General features: G+C 36.8%; 1 protein-coding gene across 2 annotated transcripts; it reads right to left on the bottom strand.

Annotated features, from left to right (window-relative positions):
- Positions 1 to 299: 299 nt before the first annotated feature.
- NTS (neurotensin) lies at positions 300 to 13,373 on the bottom strand. 2 transcript variants are annotated; one of them, XM_042890312.1, is made up of 5 exons: positions 13,347 to 13,373; positions 12,770 to 12,870; positions 9,649 to 9,710; positions 3,088 to 3,312; positions 300 to 1,189 (listed from the first exon to the last, which is right to left on the bottom strand). In XM_042890312.1, the coding sequence occupies exons 2-5, from the start codon at positions 12,828 to 12,830 to the stop codon at positions 1,043 to 1,045; spliced, it is 495 nt and encodes a 164-aa protein (XP_042746246.1). In that variant the 5' UTR covers positions 12,831 to 12,870; positions 13,347 to 13,373; the 3' UTR covers positions 300 to 1,042. The 2 variants fall into 2 exon arrangements, with proteins under 2 accessions (XP_042746246.1, XP_042746247.1); XM_042890313.1 differs by lacking the exons at positions 12,770 to 12,870; positions 13,347 to 13,373 and adding an exon at positions 11,362 to 11,428.
- Between the last annotated feature and the right edge of the window lie 615 nt (positions 13,374 to 13,988).

Genomic DNA, 13,988 nt, shown 5'->3' with positions numbered 1-13,988 from the left:
CTTGAGTACTTAACAGGTTGAAAACACCTCTTTTCATGCTGAAATCTTCCCTGTGTCTGTGGAATTCCGAGACTATTATTAACTCCTGGAACTACTTGTTTGACATTATGAATTTGTAGAGGAAAGAAAGGGAAATGAATTTCAATAGTATTGAAATTTAAGTTGTTCTTACTTAAAGTCCTCTTTCAAAAATTTTTCCAAAATTTCTCATATAACTGGATATATAGTATACTGATTTTCCAGTAACACCACAAAAGCATGAATCATGTTTTATTTTTTGTCTTTATTTTTTTCCTGAGCACTCATGTATAAGGTAAACACCATAAATTAGTTTACTGATTATTTAAACTCTTTTCCTTATTTAACCACTGATATCCACAATTCTGAAGTATATGTGCCTTTGCTTTAAGTCACATACTTTGTTGAAGTCTCATTACTGTATTTTCTTAAATTATGGCTCTTCAGAGACAAATTAGGAATCAAGAACTTAAATTCGCTTAGAAGCAGGCCATTTCAAATATGAATTTTGGACTTACCATTTAATAGTGGACCATATTGCCTTCTTTATTTAGATCTGATCCCTAATAATTTCAACTAGACAATATATAAAATGCTGTGGCAGGTCAGACTACTGTATCATATAAAAACTTGCAAGCCTATACATGTTTGAGGTGTTTCAGTAAGAAATTTTTAAGAATTTCAGTAAGATTTATGGATGGTATCCATTTTCTCAGTGTATGACAGTGTACTTTCTAAAATAGGAAAAGACTGATATATTGTTGGAAAGATGTTGAAATCTCAATTGTGTACAATACGTCATGCTTAGAAACTAGATTTATTTGAAAATGTATTGGTCTAATTAATCTCAAGTAGGAAAAAATCACAATCAAGTAACAGCAATTGCAAAAAAGACACAGTTATGTTATCATCTTGATGATCTTCCATAGTATATTTTCACACAGGTATGATTTTAAAGTTAAATAAGATAACTATAACACACAGTTACCTATAAACTAAATACACATTGTTTTCCTCTGCTGCATCAGTAATATGAACTTCTCTTGAGTATGTATGGTCTTCTAGCTTTGTTCACATGTAGTTGCCGTTTCAGAATATAGGGATTTTTTCTTTTCATTATTTCCTTTTCTTGGCTTGAATTTTCTAGATCAAAAGTGTCTTGCTGAAGTAACTGTAGGATGTAAGAAAAGACAGGATATTATCATGGCTTTTCTTTCTACTGAAAATCATCAATTCCACAAGACTTCTATTTGCCCCAAACTCAGACATCTCCCGAAGATCAGGGTACAGAGAAGTGATATTTAAATTCCACTGAAACTAGTAAGACCATTGGATTTAGCTATAAGAAAGCTGGTGTGTCACTCTGGAGCTAAATATGACTTAAAGTTTCCTTATCACTGTCACTCAGTAATGGTTAATTTATCCTAAAAACCTCCTAAAACACCCACTCCTTGCTAATTTCAGATTTTGAGGAATATTTTTATCACAGAATTTCTACATTAAAAATCAAAATGTGTAAAAAGAAAGGAAATAAAGTACATGAAAACCAATTTTTTCAATTAAAATATGTTATTTAACTGCATTTGAGTTTTATTTATAGTTTTTAAAGTATTTTCTTCAGATTTATATTTGCTTTATCTATTAAGATTTCATCCGTTCTTTTACCATGCTCTTCCATGGCCAGGCTGAAAGGCATTAAGCTAGAAACATTTTAGACTCACCTCAGTATTTTCCTAAGCAATCAAATTCTGTTAGTCACTTAATTACTTAATAAATGAGTGCTCATCTAAATCCTGTTGATATAAATGGAAAAAACCTCATGATTTCAACAGAGTTTGGAGTCAATCCTGGATGAGTAAGACCGCAAGAACTTGTTTCATTATATAAAGTGTTTATTTCAAGTCTTCTTCAGTTCTTCTCCCTCTAGCTCTATTCTTTCTCCCCCTGTTGCGCCTCAGAAAATTTTGCACTGGATAACCATGCTCCTAGGTTGATACAGAAGCATCCTTTTTAAATTTCACATGCAGTATAATTAGAAGTGGAGCTTTGCAACCACCACAAAAGGTGGTACAACTATAAAATAAGGAGCCATTATTAAGCCAGGCTATGGCATGTGATTGATTCCACAGTAGATCCTTTTCAATAATAAATGTACCAGTGAAGAATCCTCTGAAAACTCTGGTTCTCAAAGATGCAGTCTTTTTTATGCGTCATCCTAGATGGTACAGTGGACTGAGAACCCTAAGCAAACACATAGCTCTGCTTCAGCAGGCAAAAGGGGATCAGGACTCAGTCAAATTGCCCATGAACTGTGATAACTGAGGAATCTCGGTTTAGTGGAAAGCGGGTTCTGATATTTAGACATATTTGTTTTGTTGGTTTTTTTTTACAGCATGAGTAGATTCTGTCCAGTGTGTTTACATGAATGTTACAATAAGGTACATATCACAGATGGATCACAAAACCATTACTATTTAGGAGTAGCAACCCTAAGGTTAGGAGGGACGGAAAATCAGGATTTCCCTTGCTATTAGTTTCTTAGCAATTATAAAAAGTTCAGAGTACCTGGTAAAATTACAGGTATACATGGGCATGTATGTATTTTGAATCCTGTTTGTCTTAGTGCCCTTCAGAAACTGTGTAAATTTACTTATGCTTGAATAAATCTGCAGTAATTTCATGTCTGTTAAGCACATATTAATTTTGTGCTCTGGCTCATTTTCATATGTTTATTTCATTCCTTGGTATAGTTACAAAGAGTGGAGAAATTATGTAGTTAAGGATATTTCACATTTGTTCACGTGTCTTTATCCAAAACAGATATTCACCTCTTCAGAAACTATAGTAAGTCACAACTCTTTCACTAAGTGGTATATTATCAGTATTAAATATTAGAAAATAGCAAAAACATAGGATAGTTTAGACAATGTGATGGGGTGATTTAAGCCAAGAGCACCTAAGATCTGGAGGAACACTTGGGATATGAAGTATAAAAGACCATTGTGACGACAAACAGAGCTTGAAAGTGTAACAGTCATTGAAACATGCACTTGTGACGCTTCATTTTACCTCCCAGTGCTGAAAGGCTCTGCTGTGGCAAACTTTTTGGAGTTGATACACTGTCAGCATTGCTTCCAAGCTGAAGCCATCCAGGGAAGCAGGGAACTGTCTTCCAGAAATGAGATCCTCATCATCTACCTCTACCGTTTCCCCCACCTGGTTGTTCATGTTGTTGATAAGATTGCAGACATTTAGCAGGGTCACTTTCCAGTAAGAAAGTTTTGCTCTGTTCATCTGAAAATATAAATGCATGGTACGTAATGTAATGCAACTTTTGTTTTGAGTGGTAATGTACGACATTTAAACATTTTGGAAGGAAGAAGCTTGTTTGTTTGAAGTTCTTTTCATCTGTCAAGCTTTAAGACAATAATTAGAGCATGAAATTAGGACAACTCCTTTATTAAAAACACCAAGACTGTTTCCCCACTTCTTTACCCCCCAAGTAGATATACATGATGGAAAAATAAACTGTTACCAAACCAGAAAGGTAGCATTTCATAGTCATTCTGCACAGGTGCAAACAAAAACACAAATGGAAATTAATATAATATAAATTCATAGGTGTAAATCAGGACAGTGAGTCAGACCCAGTGGATAAATTTCCAGTGCCAGATTCCAAGCTAGATGCCTGTGGTTAACTAGATGCTCCTCCCCAGTTCAGAACAAATAGCAGTCATTTCAAAATTCCTAAAGAAATGGAACAGAGTCCCTGCTTCAGGGCAAGTTGTCTGGTGAAGCTGGAGCCAGTGTTATGGAATCTGTAAGCCCCAGGGATTTTGGATACTGGAAAGTCATGAGTGTTAAGTGATGTGAATAGGACTAGGGGCTTGGATGAAGATGGAGTATAGGTGAAACAGAGTTGTGCAAAAGACGAACTTGGTGGCTAGACTGAAATGCCTCATGAGATCAGCTGTCTTTGGGAGGTCCATAATGGAAAAATTCAGAGATGTTACAGGAAGACAGAAATAAAGAGGGAAATGTCACCATAATTTGATCCAATAGTTTACATTATTTCAGAGCAATTTGATTTTTAAAACCTTTAGAAAATGATAACAAGAATTTTTACATTTTAATGGCACTATTTTAAGACAGTTATTGAAGTAGTTTTTTTTTTAATTATCATTAGAAATACCTAATTTCTATCTCAATCACTGTTTGCCTTCTCTGTTGTCTTTGCCAATTCCCTGGTTATTATCTATTTATTACCCTAGTCATTATTTCTTCTAAATTGTATCCCTCTTAGTGCTGAATATAGAGATTAGTTTCATTCAAGTAGAACCAGTGACACAGCAATCTCCAATCAAAAGTCAAATAGCAAATTCCTGTTTATTAATGGCAATTAATGCCCTTGAGGCATATATTAGGATGCTGCTCTACCTATGAACTGAAATGTTGTTGTTTCTTTGTCCTGCGTGTGTTAAGTTAAATACAGATATTACATTAGTACAGATATTGCCTCTTACCAACAGCATTAAATAAGTGTGTGGATGCAGTTTTTACCTAGCTGAACATTGAGTAATCACACAACCTGCTGTTTGTTTAAGGAAATTTTCTAACAATGAGGTATTATATGCAAGATTTCTGGATATTTGCAACTGTTTTTTAAACTAAAAGAAAGAAAATGTAGATAAGTGAAGAAGAAACAAGAAAAGCTCTCATCACTAATAACAGTAGTTACAAGAAATTGCCTTCTTACCGTAATCATTAGTTCAGTATGCAACTAGTACATGCATGAATTTCAAAATGAGAGTAATTTAGCCTTTTTAGTAAAACTGCTATGTTCTTAGATTTCTATTAGGGCTTGGATAACAAACAGTATTTTGTTCTGAGAAGAAACTAATCTCAAACCTTATTCAGAAGGTTCTACATTTTTCAATTTGGGCTCATGTGCTGTCTCATCTGGGCTCTCCACTCAGGCATCCCATCAGTCTAATTACTTGAAAAGTTGTGGCAGGTTCAAAACAAAATTGACATCTGTACCGAATGCCTGATTTAATTAGCAAAAGTTAATTTAGCAAAAAAGCAACTGTTCACTGAAGTTTCAAAATCTTTACTCTGTTTTAAAGTATTTGTGAAATGCAAACACAGAGCTTTTCTTGCCAAATGAGGAGGCTTTTCCAATACAATTCTTTCTCCTTGTATATGAAAGAAATATGAACTAGAACATCCCCAGCTAAACTGCAATGAAGAATAAAATCCAGGAGCAGTACTGTGTGAGAAAGTGAGAATTCAGAGTTGAAAACAAGACTACGCTGATGGATATGACTGGAAAAGAAAAGGACTAGAGAAATGTATTATGCTTTCCCGCTTAACTTTTAGAATCTTTTTGATCTAAAGTTATTATTTTATGTAACCTTGATGTATGCCTTCTTTTTTTAAGGAACATTTCTCTCTATATTAGCAAAATACCTAAATTGCAGTCTCCATTATGTGCAATTGGTCTTGGCTGCTACTTATGAGGTTAGGGAAAAAATCTTACAGTGCTGTATGCAAGCATACTTTGTTAGTCAAGGGAGTCTAATTCTCATTAATAACATGCATCACTTCAAAGTATTTTCACTTGGATACGCATGCTTCTGACTTACACTGTTGCCAGCTCCCAGAATAAGACCATGAAGCATTAAGAACTTCAGTCAAGAGTGAAATAATTTTTTAACTGAACATGGACCTCTCTAGATCATGTCCAGTTTCTGAACAGTGCAGGCATGTTACTTTCTTATAATCTACTTCTCTATTACAGCAAGTATTACAATCACACAGCTTTGTTTTATAGGTTATGGAAAATCACTGAAGAGGGCATGTTAAAAAAGTAAATAAACAAAAAAAAAAAAACAAAACAAACAAACAAACAAAAAACATGAAAACACAGTTTCAGATGACTGTAACACAAATGTTCAGGTAGAAATTCAATATGTGAAATATTTTTCACAGATGTCTAAGCAACACCAACTACAGTTGCTCAACGTATGTTTTGGAAAAACACCTACATGAGAGATCAAAGAAATTGTATCTGCCAAGAAGGAATAAACTGTTTTGAAGATTAACTTGAAAAAATCTGGGAGGTACCTGGTGGAACAAAAGAGACTGCCATATGAATCACAGTTAAAAATTATTAATGATGAAGAATTCATGAAATGAATATGATATATGTATTTCCACTGTTAAACATGCTCCTGAAATATGACTCAGATATATGGTTTCCCATACCTTTTTAAATACTGAAAGTGAACTCAAAATTGTCTAAGAAACTGAAACAAGCTTGGGAATATTTCCCTCTTAGACAGTACCTTTTCCTGTGAAAACTACAGAGAATCTCAAGTGATAATATACATGCTTTTTTTCTTTCAATTTATGGTTGAATGATGCTCCAGGACATTTTAATATAATTTTTGCTGTTTCTGTTTTGTAATGAATACCCCCAAAATGTTAATTAAAATAAAATAAATACAAATATTCAGTTCTCCTTTTTTAATAATCTTGCCTTTATCTAGTGAAAGCAGGTGAAAAAGATTCAGGACCAAGCAAAATCCATGGTACTGAACAACTAGGTAAAACACCTGACTTAGCTTACAGAATTTCTGAGATACAATGCAGAGAATTGAGGGCTCGTTACAGTACCTTTTCTGGTGTACTTCACTGTCTTTAGTTTTGTTTAATGACTTCCTCTACACAGAATAAGACAGGGAGACCACTTATTTTCCAGCAGTATTAATAACACATAAGGGACCCAGAATTACTTCTGCACTGTCTCTACATAGGTGCTTCAATGGTTCCTTTTCGGAACAGTAATTGAATTTTGTTCAAAACGTAACAGTAGAAATGATAACAAAAATATTTTCTGCCTTTAAGCACATGAATTACATCCTAAGGTTTTCTGTGATGTATACTAATGCTAACAAATGTAAGGACTTGCATGCAATAACTGAGTCAGGAAGTTAGAAACTCTTAGACAGCTGCAGCCTCATCTGCCTGATACGAAGGCTAAACTTTCTGGGTATATACAGTTAGGAACAGGCCAGGAACAAGCTCAGAAGGTTCAAGATTTCATAAAAAATTGTATATGTAGGGATCTCAAATGTCTATCCTAGTAATAATGATTCCTTCAAATAAACATTTTTTCCTTCTTTTTTTTTTTCCCTTGAACTAATAGCATTTCAGTTTTGTTTGAGTTCAAGACAGTCTTCATGCAAATGGTGGATTCATGTTAGCACTTAAGAAGCTGTGAGTAGATGTATCTTTCTGATGCAAAAGACAGTCAGTAGGTAATCATTTGCATATTTGTGATACTTCAGATTACGTTATCTTACTAAATCTTCCAAAAGGCTCTTTGGACTTCATCTTAGAAGAAAGATACATAAAACTTTTTAGGGTCTTGCTTGATCCCTGTATCTTTGTTGAGGCATAAGAGCAGGGAAAGGTGATAAGCTATATTAAATGTTGAAGGCAGTTCATGAAGGCATGAATGTAATTTTTTAAACATGGAGATATATTCAGCACATGGGTGACTTTAAAGAGTATCTTGCAAAAGACAAGTAGACATTTATCAACAGTCTGTGAAGTCAAAAGAATATGGTAAAAAAGCATATTTCCATAATATTGCATAGATTTGATGCCATACTTCACAAGTACTTACTTAGCTAGAATTTTTCTGTGAAATACCAGAAACATGAATGATTTTACTGCATTTTACTGCATTAGATCTGGGCTTTCATAAACGTATTTTTTTCCTTCTATTTTCCTTCCACTTTATTGATGAGAACCACTGAGTCTTTTTAATTGGCTGGATTTCCCTTGCTGATGATTACCAAGTCAGTGTTAAAGATGATTAATACAATTTAATGGTAATTGCTCTCAACTAGAGACTAATCTCAGGCACAAAGACAGTCAGTTATCATGCATACCATCCTAAAACTAGTCTTTCAAATCAGAAACATGGTTCTATTCTAATGAAGACTAAAAACTAGCAGAGGCCAACAAAAAAATAATAATAATTTATTATTTCAGTTACAAATGGAATAATGATCTATCTCTTGTAGAAGTAGTTTTATACACCTTTTAAGTGGTTCCACTATGCCTTTACTGTCAAGAAAGAGTACATTTTATACTAATTAATTTAAAATAGTGATTTAAAATTCTATCACTTAGAATTAAAATGTCTCCATCACCTATTGTTTCTGTCAACCAGGTGTCATGTCACTTGCAGTATATATACCATAAAGCCATTAAAAATTAAGTTACATGACGTAAAACAATGTGTAAAAGTATATAACAAACATCTTTGTATTATCAACAGGTGCACTTTATATGGGCATTTTTAGTTACCTTCAATTGCACTCTACCGTAAAAGAGAAAAAAAGATGGAAGTGGCATTTACAGTCACAGTTCCACTCTAATCAGTGGCAGCAATAGAATAGCTGCAGGGTTTTCTCCCAGGGCGTATTATGGTTTGGCAGGCAGAGAAAGAACTATTTAAAGAACATTAAAATTTGTCTCTGGGAAATAATCTCTATTAAATCTTTCTTTACTTTAGAGAAACCAGTGGCAAACAGGTTTGTTTGTGATCTACCATGCCAGTAAAGAATGTGGGAACTTAAGAACTGCTGGACCAGATCAGAACAATGTATTTTCCAGCCTCATTTCTTATCCTGGTTTATTCAAATGATACTGTGGAAAAGCTCACATATAAGAAAATACAGTATAAACATAAGTCTTGCAGGCAGGTTTTTTGTTTCTTTTTTTTTACAACTAGCCATTGGCTTATGAATTTTTTTTTTTTTTTTAATTTTCAGAAGAATGTAGTTTTATTTTCCAGTGAAATCAAGCATCAAGAGTTAAATCATTCTACTTTAAGCCTATGAATCTTGTTTCAGAGTTTTTTCTTCAAAATATTGCTGAAGAAACACTAGGCTTAGATCACTTGTGGAAAATAACAGTGCTGAGGAAATGTCTGTCAGCTTGTTCAATACATATGTGCAACACTTGCTACTTCACCTACATTAGTATGAGTTTGGAACAGAACTTTTGTCTACTTGTTTTAAATAACATGTTTATCATTCATCGTCTGGCTACTTGTCAAGGAAATGTCATTTGCCAGATTAATAGTTTCATAGTCATGTCCCCATGTTCTTATACTAACATTATAATGAAATTCCTAAACCAAAATCAGCATATGTATTAACAGATTTTGCTTTATGACTGTCTTAATTTTATATGCACATAGAAAAAAATTTCCACATAAAAATCTCACTTAGAGATTTGACTAAAGGTTAATTTAACTTTCAGCAGGCATAATCTTATTGGAAACACATTTCCTCTTATAAATTTATCCCTCTACACATTTTTGACAGTTTAATGAAAGTATCAATGTTACACTTGAGGAACACTTTTTTGTGTGTGTCACATCAACACCTTTAAATTTCCTTTGAACTGAGAAAATCTTGCACCAAAGTGATGTCTAGCACTGAACTTTCAGGCCTGGACCATAGGTTATTGCTCTGTATGAAGACTTTTAGGTTTCAATGAGAATTCATTTGCTTTCTAACCATTAGCTGAAAGAGGAAAAATAATTACCTTTGATGTATACATATTGGTCAATAAATCTGCTTCTAATGCTTTCATTTCCTCTTCTGAATCTGGGAATAAACCAGTAACATATGTTTATTATTTCATCATAAATCATGGACATTTGAATTCAGCAAGCAAAATATAGATATATAAATGAGGTTTTTTGGGGAAAAAAAAACGAAACAGTAATAAAAGTGGATTCACAGCATTGTGTTCTAATGAGACTATAAGGAGGTTTTTGGTACCAAAAATTTATTTTGAAAGGGATATCCATCAAATTTCAAAGCATGATCAAGCTTATTGACATGAATGAAGGAATTCACTGTTCTCTCGTAGACAGGCCCATTAATTTTCAGCTGTTTCAGTACAAAAAATGGTGCAATTTTCTTCATCCAAAATCAGACTGATTTTCTTAATTACTACTTGTCACCTCTACTAACTAACATTTACTTAGCTGCTGTTTTTTGGGAGCAATTGCAAACATTCTCAACTTGGATCTTCAAGGTGTTTTTAAATGGTGACCGGCAAATTAATGCAAAGTCATTCTACTACAGTCTATTGGAGATAAGCCATTCCTCTGGTAACCCTGTGAACATTTCTTTGCTGAAGGGCTATGCTCAGATCTATTAGACTGTCTCTATCTCCAATCCAGTCTGCTCTCACACAGCAGCCATGTATTCCCCGAGTCATTAGAGTAATCATCTTCCGTGCCTGAGTACAGTGCAGTACAGCAAAGGAGAGATCAGAAGTCTCAGTTTTTAACCACCTTTATGCTTATCAATTGCTAAGGAAGTAGCTTTCTGGAACATTTTTGGCTTTTGCTTCTGTCGTATGTGAAAAATCATAGCATCTTCTAATACAAGTAAGGTAAAATAGTATCCCCAAGTTCTTTGTCTCCTCAGACATTTCTACCAGTTGTGATTCTGATAAAAGGAGTTTTTAATAGAAGTGAATATTATTTACTAAACAATCACTTTGCACAGTTGTACTGCTTCCATTTGTATTAAAGTCACCAAAAATGTCTGTGCCTTATGTCAGTCTTTCTCTGCAGTGATGCTGATGTTCAGCTTTGCATTACTAATATGCTACACTAACTGCTTTTACTTAAAATATTGATAAAGACTGGATGTCAGTACTGCAGCATGTCACTAGCAACTTCTCTATAGCTAAAGCCTTTCAGCCCTTTCAGCACTACCTGTATTCATCATTACCTAGTTTCTCAATAGCTTCACCAGTGATGAAGTCCTTTCTGCTGGCATCACATGTTCACCTGAATTTTGACTACTGATACTAACAGCTCTTGCAAAGGGATGAATAGCGCATGTGAGACAGCATCACAATTTGTTGTATTCTGGAGCAATGAAATGACTCACACCTGGTTAGGACCCTGTAAAAGCTATATAGAACAGAATATAGTTTCCCCACCACCAAGGCTGGAAGACAGATGCAGAAGTGGAAAGCTTGCTGAATAGATGGATATTAAGAAACATCTTTAATGAGAAAATATCTGGAGGATATTACTTAGGAAGCTGTTCGCACAGTGAAGAATGAAACAAAGCCTGGAGGAAAACGGAGCGTATTCAGATAATTCAGGAGTGAAAGAGACAGATGACGGGTAAAAGCAGAAAAAGAGCAAACACTCAAGAGAGCAATCTGATTACTGATTATTGTTCAAATCTGAGGAAAATCCAAACACTTTGCTGTCTTTTGTATGCTTACCTTATTATTGATAGGAAATATAGCTTCTTTCTGTATATCTACATTCTACAGAAATAGTTGTCTTCTATTAAAACACACTTTCCCCTGAGAGCAAACATTTTCAAAAGAAAATTGATCATTTTCCTAATGACTTACTTGTCCACATTAGCAAAAATTCATTTGGCTTTTCAACACAAACTTGTCTGTGACATTTCTCATTTAAATATAATTCCAAATTTTCAAGCAAATGAACCATCATGTCAGTTACACATACAATTCTGCTTCTTTTTTATACGAGTCTATTTTAATTTCCACTGGAATCTTTGACTTCAGTGGTTTATGAATTTTAAATTGTCTCACAGAAAATATTAGTCATGTTTTTGCTTAAAAATCTACATACATATGCAGAGAAAATAATAAACTTTTAGCCCTGTCCATAAGAACACCAGGTCTGTAAAGCACACAAAATGATTATGCTTAAGCCATGACAAAATACAAGTTTAAGTGTGTTACATTTTTCTTCTGTGGGGGAATGTATACCGGAAACTTGCATCCAAAACAAGGAATTCTGAATCCTCTTGGATACTGAAGCTAAAAAATTAATCTACTTGTAAACCTACTCTTTACATTTTAATGGAGTAACAAGTAACAGTAATTTGTACACTAGTGAGATTGGATTTTGAAGACTATTCTACTACACATCTGTCACAGTACACCTGTTTAATTGCATTTTTTTTTTTTTTTTTGTCATAAACTGATGATCTAAATAACACACACTTAGCTATTGTCACTTTCCAAACAAGCTGGCAGTGCATTTTCATGTATGACCCTATTTTTAAGGTATCTAAAGCAACTGATCTTAGAGCAGAAATGCACTTTCAGCTAGTATCCTATTGTGAGATCAGCATCTTTGTGACAAGCATTTTTTGTCATTTCAATGCAGTTGCTAGTGATTTTTTTTTTTTTTTTTTTCCCCAGAATCCTAAAACGGTACTTCAGTTACTAAAAAGTGACTACAGTACATATAAAGATAGTCATGCTGATTGGACTTTGATGGAAGGAAGAAGAAAACACACTATCTATGATACCTTGGAAATACCTGGGATTCAAATATCACAAATGTAGCAACATAATTAATGGGACAGCCTACATCGACGTTCCTCAATGACCACTCTACAGTTACACCATGGTAGTAGTGATGCTGCGGAGGGGAATGTTTTGCAGATAGGGAGTAAATTACGGGAGTGATGGAAAATGTGATGCTGGACAGAGCCCGCTCTGTGCGAGCCGGGAGCACCTGCAGAGCATAGCCGCGTCAGACCGAGCGCACCCCGCCCCGTTCGGTCCCGCTCGAGGCTGCGGGAGCGGCCGGCCGCGTGGTGCTGCACACCGCACGGAGGCTCGGGGCGCAGGGCGCGGCGGAGCTTACCTGAGCACAGGCTGCAGGAGGCCAAGGCCAGCAGCACCACGCACACCAGCTGGGGTCTCATCCTTGCCGCGCCACTCTCTAGAAAGTAAAGTCCATAAATCCTGGGGAGAGACGGAGAGAGAGACAGACAGACACACAGAGAGAGCTCCGCTGCTTCGCGCCTCGGCACACACAGTGGCGGGCGGCCGCAGGCACCAGATGGTGGACCCGGACCCTTCCCCAACTATATAAGCCTCGGGGTGATGTCACGGCGGTGCCGCCATCGCCTCATGGTGAAGAGCCCTCCCTCCTCCCCCTCGCCCCCCCCCGGCGGGGCCCCCCCCCCCCGGCGTCTGTCCCCCCCGCTCCCGCTGCCCCCCTCCGCCGCTCCGCACCCTCCGCCGCTGACGCCACCTCCCGCCTGACGCACGCGGAGCCCCGCGGGGCGCGCAGCCGGGCGCGCAGCATCCCCACTCCCACCCACGCGCCCGACTGCTCGTATCCCGGCAGCGACCCGCCCGCTGAGCTCGAAAAGCTCCCATCTACAGATATGATAATTATTTATGAAAAGAAAAAGTTTCCGCAGTTTCTCGGACACCTGCGCGTGCGATGCGCCGGGTCACGGGTTGCGCCGAGACGCGAGCACCTCGTGCGGCCGTCGTGGGATGTGCTTTGTCGTCTGGTTTGGCTTTCCCTGCAGCGTGGGGCAACACGGGGGAGACAACGGATAATAGAAACAAATGAAGTCTGTGTGAGAGAGAGAGATAACGAGAAAGTCACTTGATAAAGGTTTTTCATAGGTGCAAAGAAGTGCTAACGTCCGCCACAACCAGACTACCCCTTCCGAAAAGAGAAACAACAGCTATTGTTTCAAGGAGAGTAAGCGCTCCGTCAAGACGTTTATCCAAAGGTGTAGGTGTTCTGCTTGAATTTCACGACATTGGTAAGACAACCCACTAAGAGGGGACTCTGCAGACAGCGCCCGGAACGCACGAGCGCAAAAGCCGCGGGGCACCGCGGGACGAAGCGGAGACAGCAAGGAGCGGACGGCGCTGCCCCAGGACGGGCGAAGTGGCAGCGAGGGAAGGGGGGCTGCCACTAACTGTCCCGGTCTGTCCTGTGCTTCCTAGAGACCGGCCGTAAAAAAAAATAAAAGGCACGGAAATTGTCTGAAATAGACGGTAGGGCAGGTTAACCTTTAACGTGGAGTGTGCAAATGAGAAGCTGAAGACTAGCATCA

This window comes from Lagopus leucura, unplaced genomic scaffold (genome assembly GCF_019238085.1).
Source record: "Lagopus leucura isolate 7727_CA_CO unplaced genomic scaffold, USGS_WTPT01 Super-Scaffold_100159, whole genome shotgun sequence".
Classification (NCBI taxonomy): Eukaryota; Metazoa; Chordata; class Aves; order Galliformes; family Phasianidae; genus Lagopus; species Lagopus leucura.
The sequence above is the reverse complement of the archived record's forward strand: the minus strand, read 5'-3'. Positions and strand labels throughout refer to the sequence as shown.